Source organism: Seriola aureovittata, chromosome 22 (genome assembly GCF_021018895.1).
Source record: "Seriola aureovittata isolate HTS-2021-v1 ecotype China chromosome 22, ASM2101889v1, whole genome shotgun sequence".
NCBI classification, from domain to species: Eukaryota; Metazoa; Chordata; class Actinopteri; order Carangiformes; family Carangidae; genus Seriola; species Seriola aureovittata.
The window spans coordinates 8,793,643-8,815,045 of record NC_079385.1 but is presented as its reverse complement, the minus strand read 5'-3'; the positions used below and the strand labels follow the sequence as shown (position 1 = coordinate 8,815,045).

At 42.5% G+C, this 21,403-nt stretch overlaps 3 protein-coding genes across 6 annotated transcripts; all 3 read right to left on the bottom strand.

Annotated features, from left to right (window-relative positions):
- Positions 1-373: 373 nt before the first annotated feature.
- On the bottom strand, positions 374-3,481 carry cdkn1ba (cyclin dependent kinase inhibitor 1Ba). Its single transcript, XM_056368134.1, has 3 exons — positions 2,775-3,481; positions 2,097-2,254; positions 374-1,670 (listed from the first exon to the last, which is right to left on the bottom strand). Exons 1-2 carry the CDS (start codon positions 3,199-3,201, stop codon positions 2,109-2,111), a joined length of 573 nt encoding a protein of 190 aa, XP_056224109.1. The 5' UTR covers positions 3,202-3,481; the 3' UTR covers positions 374-1,670; positions 2,097-2,108.
- A 1,860-nt stretch (positions 3,482-5,341) lies between these two features.
- Positions 5,342-7,604, bottom strand: cdpf1 (cysteine rich DPF motif domain containing 1). Its single transcript, XM_056367785.1, has 3 exons — positions 7,406-7,604; positions 7,041-7,152; positions 5,342-6,515 (listed from the first exon to the last, which is right to left on the bottom strand). Exons 1-3 carry the CDS (start codon positions 7,516-7,518, stop codon positions 6,387-6,389), a joined length of 354 nt encoding a protein of 117 aa, XP_056223760.1. The 5' UTR covers positions 7,519-7,604; the 3' UTR covers positions 5,342-6,386.
- A 611-nt stretch (positions 7,605-8,215) lies between these two features.
- Positions 8,216-20,737, bottom strand: LOC130163568 (peroxisome proliferator-activated receptor alpha-like). Of its 4 annotated transcripts, none has more exons than XM_056367846.1 (8): positions 20,368-20,737; positions 16,938-17,169; positions 15,847-16,034; positions 12,466-12,604; positions 10,729-10,928; positions 10,353-10,622; positions 9,988-10,231; positions 8,216-9,871 (listed from the first exon to the last, which is right to left on the bottom strand). In XM_056367846.1, exons 2-8 carry the CDS (start codon positions 17,119-17,121, stop codon positions 9,627-9,629), a joined length of 1,470 nt encoding a protein of 489 aa, XP_056223821.1. In that variant the 5' UTR covers positions 17,122-17,169; positions 20,368-20,737; the 3' UTR covers positions 8,216-9,626. The 4 variants fall into 4 exon arrangements, with proteins under 4 accessions (XP_056223821.1, XP_056223822.1, XP_056223823.1 ...); XM_056367847.1 differs by having other exon boundaries at positions 10,353-10,619; positions 20,368-20,735; XM_056367848.1 differs by having other exon boundaries at positions 15,889-16,034; positions 20,368-20,734.
- Positions 20,738-21,403: the final 666 nt, after the last annotated feature.

Sequence of the window (21,403 nt, the reverse complement as noted above, 5' to 3'; positions counted from 1 at the left end):
AGCCTTATTGTAAAGCATGAAGGGAAATTCATGAAGTGATTTATTAGTGGTTACACTGTTGATCAATGATGGTATAGTTACTGATCCTATCACTACTGTGTCATTCACTTAACTGAAGGACAAACTAAATCTATTTAATAACATGGCTATCAGGTCTTTGTTTAAGACTGTAATCACTATGACCAGCCTGCCAGTTTACATGGGTGGATCAGTTTAAACTTAAAATGCGAGTGTATGTGTGTTTGTTAAGGGTGGAGTGGTTGTGTGCTGTGCAATCAAAATAGTGAGCACATGCATTTATTACACCAGCGATACTTTTTAATCAATCCTAATGCAGACCGCAGAAAAGACAAAATACAAAATACGCAGGGTATAAAATCGATTATTAGGCTCAGTTTTGCAACAGTTTATTTATCATAAAAACAATAATGAAAATATATATTTACAAAAATGCACAAAAATGTTGCTTTGGGAAGCTATACATACACCCACAAAAAAAGCTCAACATAAATAAGTTAGTATAATTTTTTCAGTGTTTTTCAAAACAAAAAAATAGAAAATAAAAAAAGGCACACAGGTACACTTCAAAGTTTGACACCAGATAAGGCAGTGTAACTTTGTTTTCTGCCTTCACAAAAATGAGAAATTAACAATAGTGCAATTACATGTTCCACATGAATTCCACACCACAAAGACAAATCTTTGATTCACATATTTGCATAATAAGTAGCCCTATGATTTTAACATATTTTACTTATGTTAACCTGGACTACAAAATTTATTACAAGGGGTGGGATATGTGACCTATAAGCCACTAAAAAATTATTTCACCTAATTTAAAAATAAAAGCTAATTCTTAGGATTATTAGCAAATACTGTTAAAATTTGGTTGGATATTGCTCAGCAGTTTAGCCACCCTCCCACCCCACCCCTCAAACCCAGAATTAAAAGGCACAAACTTTGGCAAAAACCCAGAAAAAAAAATAAAATAATGACATTAAAAAAAGGGGGAAATAAGGAATTATTATTTGCATGTAAACTTGATCTATCATGGCTGTTCCCAGTTAGATGGACCCTCAACTTACAGTGTGGCCATCTGGGCCTTCAAACACAAGATATATAACACTGGGACAAATAAAGCCATTGAAAAAGTGAAGACATTTTGTTTTCACATAACCCTGACTTTTGAAATCTGCATTTGTAACTTACATCAATTACCTGAATAATGATACAACATGACCATTTTTAACAAAATAATATTTCTCTGTTGGAAATTGCACTGCAACTTCCCGAGTCAAATTCACACACTTATTCAAATACATTTAACAAAAGGTATGAAAAGCATATCATGCTTTTTTATGTGCTACATCTGAAACATAGGTAGTAGATAAAAAAAGATGAGCAAAAATCCATTTGCACACTGCTACATTGTCTGCTGCTTCTGAGGCAATTTAATTAAAACGAGTGCCAAAACTTGATAGTGTACATATTCAGTGCTTGTGCAGCCTCTCCTCCTCCCCCTCTTTAGGAAAAGGCTGATTTTTTTCTTTCTTTCTTTCTTTCTTTCTTTCTTTCTTTCTTTCTTTTTTTTTTTTTTTTAAATTTTCTCCCGCGTCTGTCAGATGATGAGAAAAGGCTACAGTATTCCACCAGCAACAGGTCTCCCCGCTCTGTGGGACATAAAGAGGAAACGGGCTGTTGAATGGTGCAATTGAAAAAGCAGTTGCTCATGTTTGATATCCCCCGTGCAGACATACACGCACACACGCACACGCGCGCCCGCACACGCACACACACACACACACACACACACACACACACACACACACACAGAGGGTGAACAGTCATAGTGTGAAAGGTTGTGGAAAACAAAACAATATGATGTGTGTTTGAAGAGGTGATGACGTGTTAAGAGTTGTGCAGGAAAGAAGTGTTTACAACGGTTTTGGGTTGATGCTGATGCAACAAGTAAACACAACTCCATTGGCATCCGAAATAATAGCCGATAATTAGTGATTGGCACACTGAAGAGCTGTGTGTTATTATCCATTCACATCAGTTGACATCAGAGGCACAGTGAGATAATGGTTTCTAACCTGGCACTTTTTTCACTGGACCTCCGCGCTGCTCTCCGGCCTGCTGGGTCTCTCCTCCGCGGCTTTAACCGCCTGACTTCCTGTACCGTTCGACTGGTCTTCATCATCATCTTCGTCGGAATGCAACCTTTTACTTTGACACTCGCCGGAGCAGGGACCTGACAAAAAAAATAAAATGATAAAAAATAAAATAAGCATGCAGAAAAGTTGTGAGGGTGTTGGCGTGTCGAGCTGCACGTCCCCTTTAAAAAAGCACCTGACAGACACGGCAGACTGCTGCTGCCAAACCGTGAAGAAATTTTAGCCTCTTGTACCGAGTGGCCCGAGGACTGAGAAGGAAATGTGTGCAAACTACAGTGTAATAAGCGCATTTGATCTCTGGAGTAAATGTGCACTGCACTAACACCTTCAGTAACAACTAGAGTTCAGATAACTTTTTAACATTTGGGCAGAAATGTTCTGTTTGCTCGTACCCCCACCCACCCCCTCAGTGATTTGCTCCAGCACGCTTGTGTGTGTTTGCAGACGCGGTGATCGAACCGATCGGAGCCTTTGGTTCAACCCCCGACACAACTTGTTGCTTGGCGCCTCTGCATTGCGGCACAGCGACTCTACAGAGACGCACAGCACAGGGAAACTAAAAATGCGTGACAGCTTGAATAAGTCAAGGTAAATCACCTAAAGCTCCTCGACGTCTTTTCTTTGAACCGTGTCTGTCTGGTTGGCGAGTCGACCGCCGTTCACTCCTGTCCTCGGCGTCCTGCTGCTGGTTATCGCCGGGCAAGTCCACATCTCGCTGGGGCCGCTGGCTCCCGTGAGGCGGTCTGAGAAAAAACTCCGGTGGGTCGCTGTCCTCTTGCCACTCATAGTTACCCGGACTCAGCGGTCTGTCGGTCACCGGGTCGAAATTGTACCTCTCCCTAAAAGCCTGCACTTCTTCCTGCACTACAGCATCCAAATTCCTCTGTATCTCCTCTGGGTTTGGTCGGCCAAAAAGATTTCGGCGAACCCGAGGTCTGAGGTTGTCTTGCTGCCGCGCATCAACCCCCCTCTCCAATGTCGGGCTCGCATTAGAAAGGCGAACATCTGACATTTTGTTGCACATATGACAAGGGAAAAAACACAAAAACAACAACCAAAAGCGTCTGAAAACTGCTATTTCCAAGTAGTATTCCTTTCAAATGCACAGTCACGGGAATGATGCATGCATACTCCGCGCGTATCATCCAAAACGCGTACGCGCAAAAACGGAATAAAGCGTCTCCAAAGGCGCAGGGGGGTTTAAGAGAGCCACTCCTGTCAAGTCCGTAGTAAGACTGATGAAAACAACAAGTCAAGTCATGACAGCCAACATGGCGTTAGAGGGAGCTATGAGTGAAGAAGAAAAGTTGACATCAAGGACTATTTAAACAGAGAAGGCAATTCATTGGTCTGCCGACTAAGGACCGCCCATAGATCTCTTAAAGTCGAACAGGGGCAACAACAACACAGAGCTGGATTGGATTAACTCTGTGCATGAATATATCCTAATTATTCTGTTTGATTAGTTAGATACATAAGAAAGAGCAAATGGGAGGTAGGCATTAGATATAAAGGCGTGAATGATCGTGTTTTATCTTCCCATTAACACCTGATTTATCTGGTCAGACATGAAGCTTAAAGGTCACAGATTTCATTTGATCTCATTTGCATGTGTTAATTCCCTGTAAAATGCTGTGAATTAAAAAAAAAATCAGCTAATTGTCTGAAGTGTAAAACCTGAAAAGAAAACAACATTTATAAAAGATTGATGTCACTGCAGGAGACTTCAGGTTGCTAATACTATCACATAAACCAATCATCAAGATGTGATGATTGTATGTATGTGTGCTGACAGATTCATCTGATTCACATAAACAGCTTAGGCACATTTGATTCAATCACTGTAAATCTACTCACTTACAACTTCAAGGTAAGTGAAGGTCAGTGAGACACTAGAGTGAGGTTTCATGCAGGAAAACAACTCAAAAGAAAAAAAAAAAGCCACAAAGCTGCCTCATTGCATCCTATGACATCAGCTCTCGAGCAGAAAGTCCTCTGTCATCGTTGGCTAGGTGCCTATCGCTCTCAGGCTCTGCCACTGTTGCCACAGGGGTGGTTTGCGTGCTTCACTGGTTGTAATTGGTTGCGTGTGCTTAGAATTTAAATACCAAGCAAACAGAAAGTGGTGCAGCTTTAAAAAAAAAAAAAAAAAAAAAAAAACTTTCAAATTCACAGCCATTTCCCTCAGTGGGCTCTCAGTTTGCACCTTCAAAAATTTCCTCACTTAAGAATTTAATTGGCGTTCATGTCAAGACTGTGCAGTTAGCAAATTTATTTTCTGTACATCTCAGAGCTGCATAGGAATCCTGTAGTAACTGAGTGAAAACATCTGCAACAGTTAGCACTACACATACCCAGAAGTTCATGATGTCCCAACTAAACCTCTACAGAGTGTCACTCTACATTCCTCTGCACTATTTGCCAGTAAAACTCACTGGGCCTGTGTTTAAGGCCATGCTGTTTCAGTTAACCCTCGAAAAGACTCAAGCATCTCGTGATAAATACAGTGAGGCCATCTGTTATATTGATGTTATCGCCGGGATCACACTTAATCCATAATGTGTTTATGCTGCTGCAAACTGTGCAGTGTTGTGCAGAGTGATCCCTCAGCTGAAAACAGATTTCGATCGAACTGATTAGACGGGCGAGTGAGAAACAAGGCAAGAGAACATTTTGTTAAGGTCACACATGCATAACCAATGCTTTGGTTAATGCTAATGCTTGTGTTTTTTTCCTTCACAGTTGGAAATATTAAGGCTCGTTCTCCTAGCTTCAGAGGAAAAAAAAAGTATGAGTTAGAGAATCCATCACAATAGATGTGAAACCTTGAGATGACTCTCCTCAAGTTTCTTTGTTTTATTTGTTTTGCTGAGCCAAGGTTGTGATTTCTCCACCAGGAACTAATGCCCAAAACACCACTGATGTTTTATTAGCATGTCCCTACAGTGTCATTTTGATCATTATTAGTTGGGAAGCTAGGTTTGACACCAAGTGTGTATTTATAAAATGACAAAATGGGAGTAAGAGTTTCTTACCCCTAAATGTCACTGAGTGGGATGATACAACTGTGGCAGATTCTGACAGTAAAATGAACATTAGTTACACACGTTAGTTACACATTAATTATGATCCACGATTAAACACTCACAAAACAACAGAGAAAAGCCACTTTGTTTTTTTTAATGGTTTTTAGATAACAGAAAAATATTTTTTGACTCCACAGAAGTCAACAGTTCACCCTTTGACCATGAACAAAGGAATCAAAGGGACAGCAGTAATGCACTCTTGCAAAGGATGTGTCACTGTCAACACACATATGTCTATCATTAGAGAGGATGTGTAATAAATGTTACTAATACCATATGTCGCTGAAAAGTAATAAAAATGAGTTCTCTCATAAAAAGGAGCATTAAAAAAATTGCGCGACAGGCATAATTCATCAAGTGTAAAGAAAAACTGTAAGAAGTGTATTAATTTCTTTCCATTTCAACAGCAATGGAAACATGAATCTGGTCTGCCTAGCAACTGGTCTTTGGAAATGCTATTACTTCCATATTTCTCTTTTGAGCCATACATTCATACTTGTAATATTGTTGAAGCCTGGAATAGTTGCTGAACTGAGCTGAACTGACCCTTGTGGAAATGACTGAATATATTGTAGCACTAATTCTCAATACTGTTCATCTGTATTTGACAAATCTTTTTTGTTGCAATGTGCACATTTTTTTAAAAAGGTTGTCATGCCTCTAAAAAGTTGGACATCAACAGAAATTTTAGATGAACTGCAGGGCAACTATCCACATGCAGTACATGACAATGAGGTTTTAAACTGGAAATCGTTTTTAATTCTGAGCCTGCAGACACAATGCAACAGGGGTCTGGCAACACTAGTCACACCTGCTGTTCGCTTCTATAAAACCCTACATTAAACAAATAAAACCTGGTTAGCTAATGCAGCGGGCTAATGTACTGGCCACAAGCATAAACAAAAATTTTTCTAATGGATGTGTGTTAATTTTCCCACCAAAATAATAATAACCTAGAGCGATGCCAATTAAGTAGAGGATGTTTTTTTATTCGGCACTGTGTATTTATAGTTTGGCTTAGTATGGATTTAATCAAAAGTGCTGATAAAAACAATTAATGAAAACAGCGATTTCAGATATTTTTCCTAGGCACCTGAGCAGGTTATGGACATCTTGCACAATGTCATGAGACAGCAGCCTTGGAGCTCTGCTTCTTCTTGGCCAGTTCAGACTGAATCTGATGGGGGAACTGGTGCAAGTGCTTGTTCACACACTGCATGCAGAACCTTTTGGTGTAGAAAAGACTGCAGTCCTGAGAGAAGAGAGAGCATAGTTCACCATCAATGCTGGAAGTTCACATAAGCACCAGATATGACTAGTCACACTTATTCTAATGTAGGAGGATGTTTTAATTTCCTATCTATTTGTTAAACTAGATTAATTGATTTCAAGGGCATCAGTCTCAAAGTTCACTCAGCACATACATATGCCACATCAGAGGAAAACATCAAAAGCACAGACATGTTTTTCAACAGTGATCTACAAGGTCAACTCATGTCAAGTGGAAAACTACAGCAGCAACACGCTTTATATTCAAAGACAGTTAACATGCAATTATAACTGATGTCGATGTTTTTGTTTTTTTCATACTGTATCTTAAAAGGCACACACTCACACACGATAAATAATCTCTCGCTCTGCTACATGTAACGGGTTCACGGTTTTATCAGAACTGATGTCCTTCTCCCTCGAGGAGCATGTCAACATCCAGCTATTAATTACATATTTAGTCTGTGGTATAAACATACCGTAGCATTTCAATTTTAACACAACTTACCGATCCGACACAGACACACAGGTTGCACAGGCTGCAGCTAGACCCCAAAACAAGAAACTTCTCCTTGTCCGGACTGAAGGGATCCTTGGTCACAAAACACTCCTCTAGCAGCCTGATGGAGAGCAGACAGCCAGACATAAGCTAAATTTTAACTTAATTTAGTTCCCTGTGATTCCCAGAAAAAAAACAGGAGTGAGATTCAAAGCAGAAATTGTTTAAATGCACCCTAAGAATCGCTGGAGGGCTATTTTCGCCGTGTATTTAACGTTAGACGTAACATCACATACAGTCACGTAGCAGCAACATTAGCTTTCGCTAAGCTAGCTCCGCAGCGGTAGGACAGTTTTTGCTTAATTTTCACTTACACAATAGCTCTCGTGTTTGGTGGTTTCTGGCCGTAGTAAGTATAAGGGCTAGTTAAACCACACAACTGGCAACTAAATGTTTTTTGAGGGGTTTCACTAATAGTTAGCTCCATCGTTCAGAGCTTGAGAGCACAAAAAAAAGTTTGTTCCTGGTTTTCAAATCGAGTCTATCTCCGTTCAGCCATGTTGTTTCATGAAGCTTTACCGCCACCTAATGGCGTGGGGGAGTAGAGCCGTACATTGTGTAGAACATATTGTAGTACACGTATAAAAATAAAATAGATGATAATTATTTAGTTATAAGTGGTTTTGTTGTTTGATTTAAAAAAAAAATATTTATTGAAAAATAAAACTCTGAACATTTGACCAATATTCCACAGTGGAGGCAGTTTATATATATATATATATATATATATATATATATATATATATATATATATATATATTTTATGATGCTCAAGCAATGTATGTGGATAGGCCCGTTTTGTATATAAAAGTATATGAAAGTGAACCAGAGATTTCCATAGTAAAAATAATCCTAAATTAATACGTTTTTACAGCAGAAAGTCTAACATGTCATTAAAGAAAAAAGCACAGGTGTAATTAATAACATTAAGGGCTTGCTGGGACAAAGCTATCATTTACATTATTAGTTCCACCTGTGCTTTTCCTGCTATGACAATTCAAAATGTCTGCTGTAAAAAAAAAAAGAAAAAGAAAAGGCAATTAACTAATTGGGGTCGGAATCAGAGGAACGGATAATATTATTTTCAATAGGCAGGTAAATAAGTCAGTGCATTACAAATAAAAGTCAGTAAAATATAATAGTTTATTCTGAGCTACCAAATAACTCATTTTATTAAAACAGCAAATGCATTTTCTTATTGTACACTGTACTGTACACAATCAAAATATATAAACAGTTTCATTATGACAAGAAACAATGTTTCAGTACGACACAGGGAGGGTTGAAATCTAAGAAACAAGGCATTACGATCTTTTTGAGTACTGCGTTACTGTCTGCAGATCCGTCCCTTTCACTGTGGTCACCACATTCTTGTCATATTTACAAAATAAAACACAAACCAGCTTAACAGATTATTATGTTTGTGGTCAAAATATTCAATACTGGCCAACATTGCTTTTTCTTGAAAAAACAAAAATGCCCTTAAGAATTTCTACAAAACATTTTTTACAGGTAACACTGATCTATGAATGAGAGCTATCATGTTGTCCTGGTTTTAGCAGTAGGAGATAAATACATAACCCATGAAATCACAATATTTTCAAATGATAGTTGATTTAATACTATCTGAAAACATTCCCTGGTCCAACATTAAATAGTGATATATCTAAATCATGGCTTATAAAAGTATTTTGTTCTGTTTTTGTTATGTGTTGAATGTATAAGGTGTGGTCAGAATAAAGGAAATATGAGGTCAGCTGATGAAACATTACAAAACTGATAAAGGCCTTTCTTCAACCACTAATCTCACGATGGTCCAAGGAAATTTAAGGCACTAGTACACAACAAAATAACATGACAGTGATATTAACCTCATTCAAACGATCTTTGAATTAACACATCATACTAAATATCCAAATATATTAGGAATATGACTTTTAAGCTCCTTTTGCACAGCCAACACTGCAGTTGTATCAAAGATTTAAAATGTTAAAAACATTCACTTTATTGTTCACAGGCACAATTAGCATTTAGCATCAGTGCAGGCATGACTGTGGCAGTCATGTCGGGGTATCTTTAATATGTGTTCACCCATGCATATTTTCATAGCCTACTCCCTAAGTAGCTTTTGTCCTGTACGTGTGTCCGGAGGGTAAAAGCTGGCATCCAGGACCCAATCAATGGCAAAGTGGTGCTTTTAGTTCAAATCGATGCATTTAAAAGGAACACATCTCTAGCCATCTATGGTGCGAGTTCAAAAAGTTTGTTCCCCACTGTGTCCCCTTTCATAGCAGCAGTCAGGTCCCCTGCCACAGCTGCCATTCCCCTTAAAAAGAATTTCACTTTTGTATCGTTCCAGTAGAATGATTTAGAGTCACATGGTCACAGCAGTGCACAATAAGCTACTTACAGTACAATGATATGCATGATAGTATCAGTTAATGTTGTATACTGTATGTATACCTAGTTTTGGGTATACCTGGCTAACATTAACATTTTAATACATGTCCCTGCTCATGACCATGTGATAGCGTCTCAGTACATGTCCCTATATATCTCTTGCAGGAGAGGGTGCAGCGACGTGTCCTCTGTTGTCTTGATTTCCTGCACCAACTGAGCATGCTCGGTGACGAGCTCCCGGAGGTCGGCCAGTTTCTGCAAAAGTCTGGGAAAGAGGAAGGTGTCGTCAGGGTGGTTGGCCAGCAGGTGGAGCCGTAGTGCCTGAACGATGCCTTCCTGCAGCTGCTCCACTAGCGGTACATCCACCAAGCCTGGACGGTCTGAGAGGGACAAAGACGATGAAGAGGGAGGATTCACTCTTTGTGCACTTTTAAGTTGTTTTTGTTTTTTTTTTCAATTCCTATCATCTGATATTCCTCCACACAGTGTCAGTTACCTCCACAGCAGATAATGGCAGCCACAAAAAGAGCCAGGTCACTGTCATCCAGCTCCAGAGAGTTGAAGCGTGTGGCAAACTGGAACTTTGGCTCCATCATGTCACTAAATGGACGCCGGAGGCTTTTGAGGAATTCACGGGTGATGAAGCCTCCACCACGGGCCACGAGGAGGCCATCTTTGTTCATGCAGGAGGCCAGGAGGGTGAAGAGGGCTTCGTAAACACCGTACTTTAACAGAGTCACCTTAGCGTGAGGAGGGGAAAAAAGGAAGGAAATCAAGTCATCACATTTCAAGCAAAATAAAAGCAAACCTTCTGCACCTTCTCACATGGAATGACAGGAAGATACATCTCCCTAAACCCACCTGATCATTCAGATCCAGGCTCTGGAAACCCGGCACCGCCTTAGCGAACTCCGTCAGCTCCGTGACCGTCTCCACCGAGGTGCTCTGGCAGCAGTGGAAGAGCCTCGCTTCGGCCTCCATCTGCTGGAGCTCCCCACACCCCACACCTGGAACCACATCCCCAGCTTGAAGGCCGCTCTCGTGCTCCAGAGAGTCACTGTTTACCATATGGACCGCCAGCGTCTTCTCCGCTAGCTGGAAGGTCTCCATGTCGTGAATGATGAAAGGCTGCTGGGAAAGACAGAGGAGAGGATGCTGGTAGGTGACACAGAAGACGGAGTAGAGGTGCAGAATAAAGAGTATCCTAAAATTTTTATTCTTTTTTTTTCTACTTCACCGGCTTGCTGGTTTTTCCAGTGAGTATGAGCCTTGATTTCGCCTTGTTCATGCTGAAGTTCTTCATGTAAGCCTCGTGGATCTGCTTGACCAGAGTCTTGTGGCTGGCCAGCATGGGGCTTTCCACTTCTTTCTCCACCATCTTGCTTTCAGCCTTTAGCTTCAGCTTCTCCGCCTGGGGCATCCGACCAAACCGGATGGCTGGTGCATAAAGGCATTCATTATCAGCAACCACTAGAAGACTTATCTTAATGCACAAAGAAACTACAGACAGGGATATCAGACATATATTCCTGCAGCAAACATGCATTCACATTCACCCACAACAGGTCTGGTGTGTTCTGTTCTCTTTTGTCTCCTCTGAGGACAACATGCCGTCTCCCTCTCAGGTTTCTGACACTGTTCTTGTCTGCAGTGGGAGGCCATTGTAACAAACCCAATGACCCTTCGGCAGTCAGCACAGATGACAGCCCAGATGTGGAGCCACAGACGGGTGGCAAATTAAAGGAAAAAACCTGAATAAATGAGTGGAGAAGCATAACAAATGCAGATGCTGCCACACATTAAGCAATTAACATCCCATCATGCTCTGTGGCATGTATGAAAATACTGAGCAGGCTCAGCTGATTTTGATTTTACATCAAGAGTTGCAAGAGGAAGATCTAAGTGACTTTGAATGACGGATCATTGTTGGGGCACGGACGGCAGGAGCTTCAGTCACAAAGACGCTCAACTTGCCAGTGTTTCAATAGGAACAGTGACTAAAGGGACATCTGCATTTAGATCTACGGGAAAGACGTCAGTAAATAGGGTGGAACATTTGATGACACGTGATGCTCATGCGTATGTAAGGAAAAACAGAAGAGCAACTCTCACTCGGGTGACTGTCAATGCGTTATCAGACTCCACAAGTCAGCGAGTACATGTGTGGTGTACACCAAGAGAACAGGAGAGGCCTGAATGCTTGACCCCTATAGTGAGGGGATCCGGTGGCTCTGTTAAGCTGCGGGGGCAAGGGGGGTGGGGGGGCATTTTGCTGGCATTTTGCTTGTCCACTTGTCCCCTTAGAGGGAGGGCTCACAGTAAATCAATACAAAGGTATTCTGAGTGATCACCTTCATCCTATGATGAAACATTTCTATCCTGATGGGAATTCTCTCTTCCAGGATGCTAATGCCTCCATCAAGAGGGCACGAGGGGTCACTGAATGTATGAGTATGAAAATCATGTGAATCATATACTATGGTCTTCATGAACACCTATGGGAGATTTTGGACCGAGATGTGAGACAGTGCTCTCCACCACCATCGTCTTTTGTTGAGAACGCCGTTAATCCCTCCAGCAGAGTTCAGAGACACTTAATGTTGGTTTTTCCTTTAATTTGTCACCGCTCTGTATACGGGCCTGTGGTTTCTCAATGTCAAGCCGGCTCCAGCAGGACATTGTTCTATAAAAGCCCAGTCAATGTAAAGCACATTGAACTGGAGCCAAATCACAGAAGGACATGTCTGTTGTTGTTGTAAAGAACACCTGCCACGGTGTCGTCTGAGGATGTTTGCGAGCAGAGTTTTACATAACTGCTTTCATAATGCTTACTTTTCAAGTTCTTTCATTGCTATACAATCGGTTCAATGGACATTACAATTACATTAATTGTTAAGATCACAGTGATAGCTAATGTACACTTCACAGATTCATTCAAAGTTACAGAGTTTAGCTTCAAACTACTTTGCATTACCGTTGTGGGACATGCCCACAGAGAGGCACTTGTGGAATCGGCAGAACTGGCATTTGTTGCGATTCTTCTTTTGGATTTTGCAGTTGCGTTCACACTTATCGTACTCCAGCTTCAACCTGATGGTCCTCCTGAAGAAACCCTGGTTGAGAGAGAGCAACACACTGTAGCTCACTCTCTGTAGCTTGAAAATGACTTACTTCACAGTGCACTGATGTAAACTGAATTGCACGGGGTGTTAGACCCTCTTATACTTGTTTGCAAGTTTATTTATTATTACTAATATTATTATTAAGAAAATATGGTCATTTTCATTATTTTCTTGAACTTCGCTGGAGCTCCAAGGATACAAATGTGTATATCCCCTACTTACATCATGTATTACAGTATCCAAGTCTGCAAGAAACTGCTTGCTTAACAGATGCATTTCTCACATTATGTTATCACAGTCCTTCCTCTTTTTGCTTGCCCTGTCTGCAACCTCAGGCGATCAGGACTAGACTCAGTTCCCTGATCACCTTCAGTCATGGCCAAATTGTCATACAGACATGCCTTTAAAAGGACATGTTTCCGTTCTTTACTGTGCTTTATAATTGTTAGAAATGTGTGAACAACGTTCTAAAGACCAGGAAGTTCAGGATTAACATTTTTCCGCTATGGACTCTTGAAGGAGCATTCACTATTTGTCTGTGAAATCACAGACAAAGGTCATCATCCCTCAATACAGCTGCGGTATAATTCTGAAGAGAATGTTAAACACTATATATCAGACACTTATATCTGCAGCACCCCATAATACTGTGCATGCGTCCTGTACATTTTTAAGCCCTGGTAGAACTGGTGTTGTATTACACTTTGGATTGGACTGTATCGTTGGATCACGTCTATATTTAAATAGAGATATGCTTCAAGGTAGACAGCGCAGCAGACCCTGACCTTTCCCGAAGAAGAACCCCCGATTGGACAAGACATCCTGCCTGCCTCCAACACACACTGAGATGAAAGGCAAGCAGGCCAACACACGCTACCAGATGTCGCACATGTGCCAAAACATATGATCCTTTGACGTATATGCTCCCACACACACACACACACACACACAACACACACACACACACACACACACACACACACACACACACACCTTTGTGCATCAGTGATATTTCAGTCAGGACATTCCTCAACCCTTATTTTCCGGCTATATATCTGGCGCCACATGGTTGTGCAATACATCAGCCATCATCTTACAATTTTGGCCTTGGCTGCCTTTATGTTGAAGAGCAGTTACAACACATTGTTATTAAGTGTTATTATGTGTCACGCATCACTTTTGTGTCATTTAAAGGAAGGGGTTGTTTTGTGGGGAGATCTGGGTGTAATCTTCATGATAATGTTGAAGGGAGAAATGCGAAGGTCCGGGCATATAGTTTAGTGCCATATGATAGTCATCAAAATGCATTACAAAACAACATAGCTGGAGGAAAGAGCAGATGTGTGTTTACAGCATGCATGTGTGTATGGGTGTACAGGCACAACCAGAGGCCAGTTCTTTGCTGTGATATATAGCCGTGAGAGGTGAGTAACGAGAGTAAAGACGTAAGCAGGGAGATGTATTGTGCAACGTTTTCCTTTAGGGCAAACATCTTTTTTTTTTTTATATATATATCTAGGCATCTCTGAGGTGCACCTACTGAGCAGGTATGTTTTACCTTTGTGGTTTTAACTTTCTAAAACTGAAGGCTTCTTTCTGACTGACTGTCCTGCTGCTCTGAATGCCCAACACATATTTCATACCGTCATCGCCACCACAGACTTTAAGCCCTCACACCACAGAATCACAGCACATTCCATTCACATTCCCACTGCTGAGCGCTCCCCTCTTTGAAGCGAGGTGTTGAAAATGATACGCAGAGCCTGTCTAGCATGGAAACCGTGAAATGTGACTGCTACATATCACAAGCCAGATTTTTTCCGTGATGGCGCAGCATCATCAGTCAGGGGATTTAGGAACAGGCTGCTGTCAAAATGCGTCTCTCACATGTGCGCACGGCGTCCGACAGCTCAGCGTCATCATGTTCCTACTTTAGAATAGCAGCAGTCTGACACAATGACAGGCCGCGTGCCAAGCCAGGCGGCGACCGCTGAGACGGCGAGATGAGCATTATTCGTGGTGATTGTGATAGGCGAGATGTGGGTCATAAACCGGGGACCCGCAGGGAGTCGGTCAGGTTTGCACACAGTCGGCATTGTGTAATTGACAGGACGCTCTGTAAAACTTGGATTGAGGTATGAAAATTGTGAAATGTTAGCCTCCTGCCTGCGTTCATCTCTCTTGACTCCTATAGATTCTACTGAAATTGAAGGCACAGTGCCAAGTAAAAATGCTGACATTCTCACCAGCTGGGGAAAAGGAGTGATTATGGAGGTAAAAGACACAGAGGAGAACAGCAGTAGCAAGTGAAACAACTCTGTCTAACTTAAAAGACACTCTGGATTGCTTGATCATTAAGAAGCTGTGGTTATTACAGTATTTTAAGGTGGGAGTTGTGGCTGACAGAGGTGAAGCAAGGTCATAAGTTAGAAAGTCAAACAAAAATAGCAAACAAAGATTAGCAGCAGCAACAACCTGGAGAGGTATGAGACCACGACAAGCTCACATGACAAGACAAACAATGCAGTGATGACCCTTCATGGTTTTGACACACACACACACACACACACACACACACACACACACACACACACACACACACACACACACACATACACACATACACACATACACACACTGATCACTGATCAGTCATGATCACTCATGTAGAGCTAAATTGATTCAGGCCTGAGGGCTTCACCTTTTGAAAATCAATGCAAAAAACTGACTTTTATCATTGAATCCAAAAAAGTGTGTAAAAAGGTATTGTAGTATAAGCTCTGTACCAGCTCCAGCTCCATGTGTGTACAAGCGTGTGTGCGTGTGTGCCAACGTCACTCAGTTGGGCACTGTGCCAAGCAGGGGAGAGGTGACAAGTCAACCAAGGCCATCATGTCCTCCACCTCACATGACCCAATTTGCGTGTCTCCAAAACTTTCCACTGGCCTGTAGGTCAGGCGCTGCTGCATGCTGCATGTTTTCTATGTGTTTTGGTGTGTGCGCGTGAGCGTGTGCATGCATGCGCATGTCTGTGTTCGTGTTGTGCTGCAAAGACAAATGTTAGTTTTTGGTGCTTCTACATGTGGCTGTGCAACTGGATCAGAGGTAAAAAAAAAACAAAAACACAAGTGAGCACCAGGTCGCATGGGATTGAATCTGTCTTTATGTTTATATTTATATCTTTGCATGCTCTCTCTCAATTTGATACGTACAGTATGTCAGTACATGCATACCGTACGTACTCCAGCTGGCTGCACTGTGTCCGCATCTCTCACCTTGCAGCCCTCACACGCGTGCACCCCGTAGTGGAAGCCTGAAGCCTTGTCTGAACACACCCGGCACTCCAGATGAAGGCCCTCCTCGGGGCCTGCTGCAGTGCCACACACCCCCGACAACGGACTGGAGGCTGGGGTCAAGGTGTCTACAGCAGAGAGGAAACAGTGAGCGATTTCACTGGGCCACGCTTTGAACAAAGATCTTTTCCAAATTGAGAACAATTGTGGGAAAAGTGTTACACGTATTCCTGAGAAATGTGGAATTAAGGTGCATCTCAAACAAGAACAAACTGACAACACTTAAAGGAACAGTTTCACATTTTGGGAAAGGTACAACCAACAGTTGGTTAACTTTGCTTAGCATTGGCTTCGCTAATCATTTTATCTCTAGAGGATGGACTGGGCCAGGCTATCCAGTTCCCCGCTTACTGTCTCCATGCTAGGTCACGCTAACCGGTTGCTGGATCTATCTTCATGATCAACACAGAAATGAGGGTGATGTTGATCTTCTCGACAGGACAGTTAATCAGCCAGTGTATTACACAACATTTACGAAGTCCTGACAAACAGGCCTCTCCTTTTGTCTACCTGAGTAGATTAGTTAAGTGTCTGCTGCAGACCTAAAGCATTTTGGATGATTTGTCTCCCTAAAATGATCGAAGACGTGGGTCATTTGCTGCTCGGGAATGTGCAGACAGGATCGTGGAGGAGATGTCTCATCTTGTGTTATCAGACACGCAGTGCTATACATTAGCCTCTTTAGTGAATAATCATACATGACACTGGAGCCAAAAGGTCAGAGGGTCACTGTCGTAATGATCAACATTACCCGTTCTGAGATAAAGATCTGGCGTGTTCGGTACAATTTTAAAAGCAGCTTCTGGTTCATTTGCAAGATAATTAGTGAGCGTTCACTGAGGGCGCTTCATATTTGGCATCATCACCAAACAAACTTCACTGCTTTATTTGCAGCTGAGCCCCTAAATATTAATTCATTAATTCGCTTGTGAAGATGAAGGGGTTTTAGTTGAGGTCACCTGACTACTCACCCAGTGAAATGGAGCTCTCCGACCCTGAGCAGGTGCTCTGGTACTCTGGGAAATCAAATCTGAGCGTGTCTTCTCCTATAGACTGGGAGATGTCACAAAGGTCGTCCATCAGGTCTCCGCACAGGGGACTGTCCAGAAGGGAGTCCCCCAGTGGGGATGGGGGGCTGTAGAGGTCCCCTGCCATGGTGGAGCTCAAGCCGAACCCAGGAGGAAAAACCCCTCACTCGCCAGACTGGAAGAAGAGATCCAGATTTTAGTTTGGATGATTTTAATGATTTATATTTAATATACTGTAACCATTTATTTATACTGTGTTAGCAATCTCATTATTATCTCTGGGTATATAGGATCTTTGTAGGCAACACTGATATATATATTTTGCACATGTTCAAAGATTTCACCCCCTTTTTCTTCAAGAGCAGCAGCACCTGGTGACCTGGTAGCTCAGATATTCATCCCTGAGAAAGCATGTGATTTTACAAATGAATCTGGCTGCAGGTTTATCGTGTTCCAGGGTAAAACACGAACGAAGCCGACATGTCACGAGAGAACAAAGCCACTCCACTGCAGCGGGGACAGGTACAACTTATAGGCTGTTAACGCCAGAGGGGAGGCTGCTCAGTTCATAATGTGAAGGTGTTTGGTTTGGGCTTAAAGTATGTGTGGGAGGGGGTTTTGGTGGAGCTCCCAGCTGCTCCCAGCGGGGTAAAGGACATCTGTTTGAGCCATCGCACAACAACACAGCACCATGTCCAGCGCTCATGTTCTATAACCCTGTCTCTCCAACTCGCAGCAACTCACAGCGGCAGGCGTCACCGCTGTCGCTCTGTACAGGCTCGTACACTGATTAGGTCAGAACTTTACAAAACTAATTCAGGCTGTGATGCTTCTACGCACAAGTAGCTCAGGAGCAAAAAAATGTGGTGTAAAAGACAGGGACACAGGAAGCTGCATTTATAAGCGATGGGAATTCTCTCCGTCCAATCCTCCTAAAACATTGTTCCTTTTGCTTCTACATTACTGCAATATAATTTTATCTGTGTTATAACATAAAAAGGTTATCATCTGAGCAGGAATCACAAGCACATCTCTGATCTAAAATACAGAGAGACTTGGCTGTGGGGCCCAATCTCAGAGCTCCTACGAGCCCCTATGTAAAAATCCCAGTTTACACAGCTGCATACATCTGTAAGCCGAGCATGGAAGAAGCATTAGCTAACAAGAGGTTGCGCAACTTTAACTTTCATTTCCGTGGACCTTTTAGCCTCTAAGTGTGCTTTTCAAGCTAATGATTGAACATGATAATTAGGTAAAGTGCTGCCTTTATCAGTCTGATAAAAAACATGCAGTCTGTCAACACAGTGAGGACAGTGATTGATCAAAGCGTCCTGTTTATCTAGTCTTTGTGTTGCAGCATTTCAGAGGACAGGTCCTGACAGTAAAGCAAAGTTGCGTAAAGGGGGAAATATGTGAGTGTGTGTGTTCTGCTATATCCTACTGTGCGCCATGCCATATGGAGTGTTTACAGTGCGTGGCTTCTTTCAGTTCTTGTTTACTGAAGGTTTCTCAGACAAAGCACAGGCAGAGATGTTGGGACCGACGGTGCGCGCAGTAGAGGCGGCTGCTGACTAACTGGTCTGTCGAGTTGCTTTGACGCACAACATCTGCCCTCTGACAAACTGATGCCCCCCCCCTGGCAGTTTGAGAAGATTTCTCCATCAAAGGGTAGATTGAGTAAATCTGTTGCTCCTTGCAACACAATAAACAGCATTTAAACCTGAGTTCAGTGGGTTCACAAACTTTTAGTCACGCCCTGAACCCATGTTTCGCCCTGCAGCTACGGCCGAGGATGTCTCTTAAACATGCCTGAGATCTTGTCCTAAAAACGACACCGTTTAAGAATGCAGCACTGTAGCTGTTATGAAGCTCATATGGCATCATTTACCTATATGTCTGCTTTCATTTTATCGTTCCTCTTTACCTGACAATGAATTTACACTGTGCCCGAGCTGTAATCGAAAATACGTAAGGATCCCATCACAACACAGGCCTCACTATCCCCAGATCTGGTTTCCATGATCTTACAGTATTGATCTGAATGTCGTTGTGTCCAGAACTGCAGTCTGGCGTGAAAGAATCTAGTGCAGTAATGATTAGCCGTATCCACTGATTAGTTGATGTAACTTTCAAGCAGAAATGCCAAAACATTTGGTGGTTCCATGTGGTCAAATGTGACAAAGGACTTGCTTTTCCGTGGTCCTATGTTAATGGTAAATTGAGTGGGGGGTGGGGGTGGGGGGGTGGGGGGGGGGTGTTGGACAAAGCAGAAAAATTGACTTTTCGATTTTTTTCCACTGTTATTGACCAATATATATTAACAGATTAATCAAGAACATAATCAGTCGAAACTGACGCCAGCTGATCTGTAACTTGAGCCTATTTCATCCATATAATCTGGCCTCACTGGGTCTGTGTTGATATATTTCAACTGGGTCAACAACTGACTCTTAACTGCGCTTGATAAGACTTTACTTCCTCTTTCATAGATGACCCAGGCCCAGCCAATGTCTCCACCTAACCTCAAAAGGACATTGTGTTGAAAGTCCCAGAGGAACTATAATCCCAGACAGAGGGCTCTATCTTTAGGTCACAGCGGAAGAGGAAATATTGAGGGACGTTAGTTGTACTTAACCAAATCAGTGAGGATACACCTGACCCCAGACCGGTGCAAAATGAAAACACAAAATATTGTAGGCTACTTCAGGTCAGATTGACACCAACAGGCGCTCTTCCTATTTCAGGTCCAACACTAAGCAGAGTAGATGTAGGCAGAGTGTGAGTTAAGGGAAGAGTAGGTCTGTCTCCTATGCGTCAGTGCTCTGTGCTGATTCAGGATCAGCTGTTGTGACCTTTTCCAAGATCTCTGCTCCTTTGGCAACAAGATCATCCATGTACAACACAGACAAACCGCAATCAGGTACAGAGGAAACCCTGCAACCAGCTTCCACATTCTGACGGAAACAAGTTGTGCAATTACGTAATTAATGTCATGTTCAGTGATCTGACGCTATTTCCTCTGCTACACTGATGTTACACAGGCAAAGAGATGGAAACATGCTGAAGAAAAACATATTCCTCTGATCAGAATGACACTGTGTGGGTGTGAGTGGTGACAATGACAAGTATTAGTCATTAAGCTTAAGTGGGCTCACTCGCAACTTACAGTAAGACAGTCACAGAAATTGCCCAACATTAAGAACAAGTCAGCAGCTACAGTATGTGACAGTGTAGAAAGCCTCATGTTTGCGCTGGTTAACAATACAAGTTTGTTGAAATTCCAGCAGACAACAGGCAGCCGGGTGGAAATCCTCCTAAAGTTTATAATCACATTACACAACGGGCTGGTTTGGAAATAAAGCTCGTTCATTACCTCAGAGACAAGTATCCGAAGCATTTCCAGAGGCTGTTACCGGGATGGACGCTTGTCTGAATCAGCTGTTTGGGTCCCGGGATCCTCCGACGCGCAAACACACTCATACACATAAACGCGTACAGACACACAGACAGAGAGAGGGGGGGGGGGGGGGGGGGGGAGAGAGAGAGAGAGAGAGAGAGAGAGAGAGAGAGAGAGAGCGCGAGGTCTCGATCTGCTCCGCTGTAAACTTGAGCGTCGCCTTGCTGCGCGGTGTCAAACCTCCGCTCATTCTCAGCAGGAAATAACGTAGCGACGGACGGTGACACGGCGAACACACCTCCCGGCACACCTATGGTTTCAGCCAATGGACGTGCGGGGATCTGGAAGCCTGAGAGCAGACCGCCTCGCTTTTTTTTTTTTTTAAATTTTAGTGTGTGTGTGTGTGTGTGTGTGTGTGTGTGTGTGTGTGTGTGTGGGGGGGGGGGGGGGGGGGGGGGGGGGGGTCGACGACGACACAGTCGCTTCCCGGTGGCTCACGGGTCGATCGGTCGCCCGGGTGTGTGGATGTGGATGTGTTTCCTTTATGTGCCTCCAGTCACAGGCAGCAGGGATGTCAATAAAACTCAGCATTGATTGGCTGTGTCTCCAAGCAGCTGTAAAAGAAATGTCAGCCGATCGTCTCCGTTTACAGAGGAGCCACGGTAAATTACTGTGTAATTAAAGCTCAACCTCATCACATATAACAGGTTATTAATTTACGTAAATCCTCAATGAAACCACCGTTATTCACAATGAAATGCCAAACGACCGGCTGCCTGATCAACAGGTACCTCGCTGTGAACCAAGTGTTTCCTGCTTTCGGTGGTGAAATGCATCAAAGTACATTTACCTATCATTTTTAAGTACTTGTTACTTTATACTACTAATATTATATATTTTTTTAAACTACTACATTGATTTGATTTCTTTTGAGATCAAGATTTAATTACGAAACATGATGATCTTATCAAATATGATACATTGCTATCATTTAAAAAGATCTAATATATAA

Coding starts and splice junctions, on each gene's coding strand:
- cdkn1ba (XM_056368134.1), bottom strand. CDS start 3,201: ATGTGCAACAAAATGTCAGATGTTCGCCTTTCTAATGCGAGCCCGACA. Junction 2,255..2,774: donor AAGACGTCGAGGAGCTTTAG/GTGATTTACCTT, acceptor TTTTTTTGTCAG/GTCCCTGCTCCGGCGAGTGT.
- cdpf1 (XM_056367785.1), bottom strand. CDS start 7,518: ATGGAGCTAACTATTAGTGAAACCCCTCAAAAAACATTTAGTTGCCAG. Junction 7,153..7,405: donor CCAAACACGAGAGCTATTGT/GTAAGTGAAAAT, acceptor GCTCTCCATCAG/GCTGCTAGAGGAGTGTTTTG. Junction 6,516..7,040: donor TGTGTGTCTGTGTCGGATCG/GTAAGTTGTGTT, acceptor CTCTTCTCTCAG/GACTGCAGTCTTTTCTACAC.
- LOC130163568 (XM_056367846.1), bottom strand. CDS start 17,121: ATGGCAGGGGACCTCTACAGCCCCCCATCCCCACTGGGGGACTCCCTT. Junction 12,605..15,846: donor AGCCAGCTGGAGTACGTACG/GTATGCATGTAC, acceptor TCTCTCAACCAG/GGTTTCTTCAGGAGGACCAT. Junction 10,232..10,352: donor GCCTGGATCTGAATGATCAG/GTGGGTTTAGGG, acceptor CCTCACGCTAAG/GTGACTCTGTTAAAGTACGG.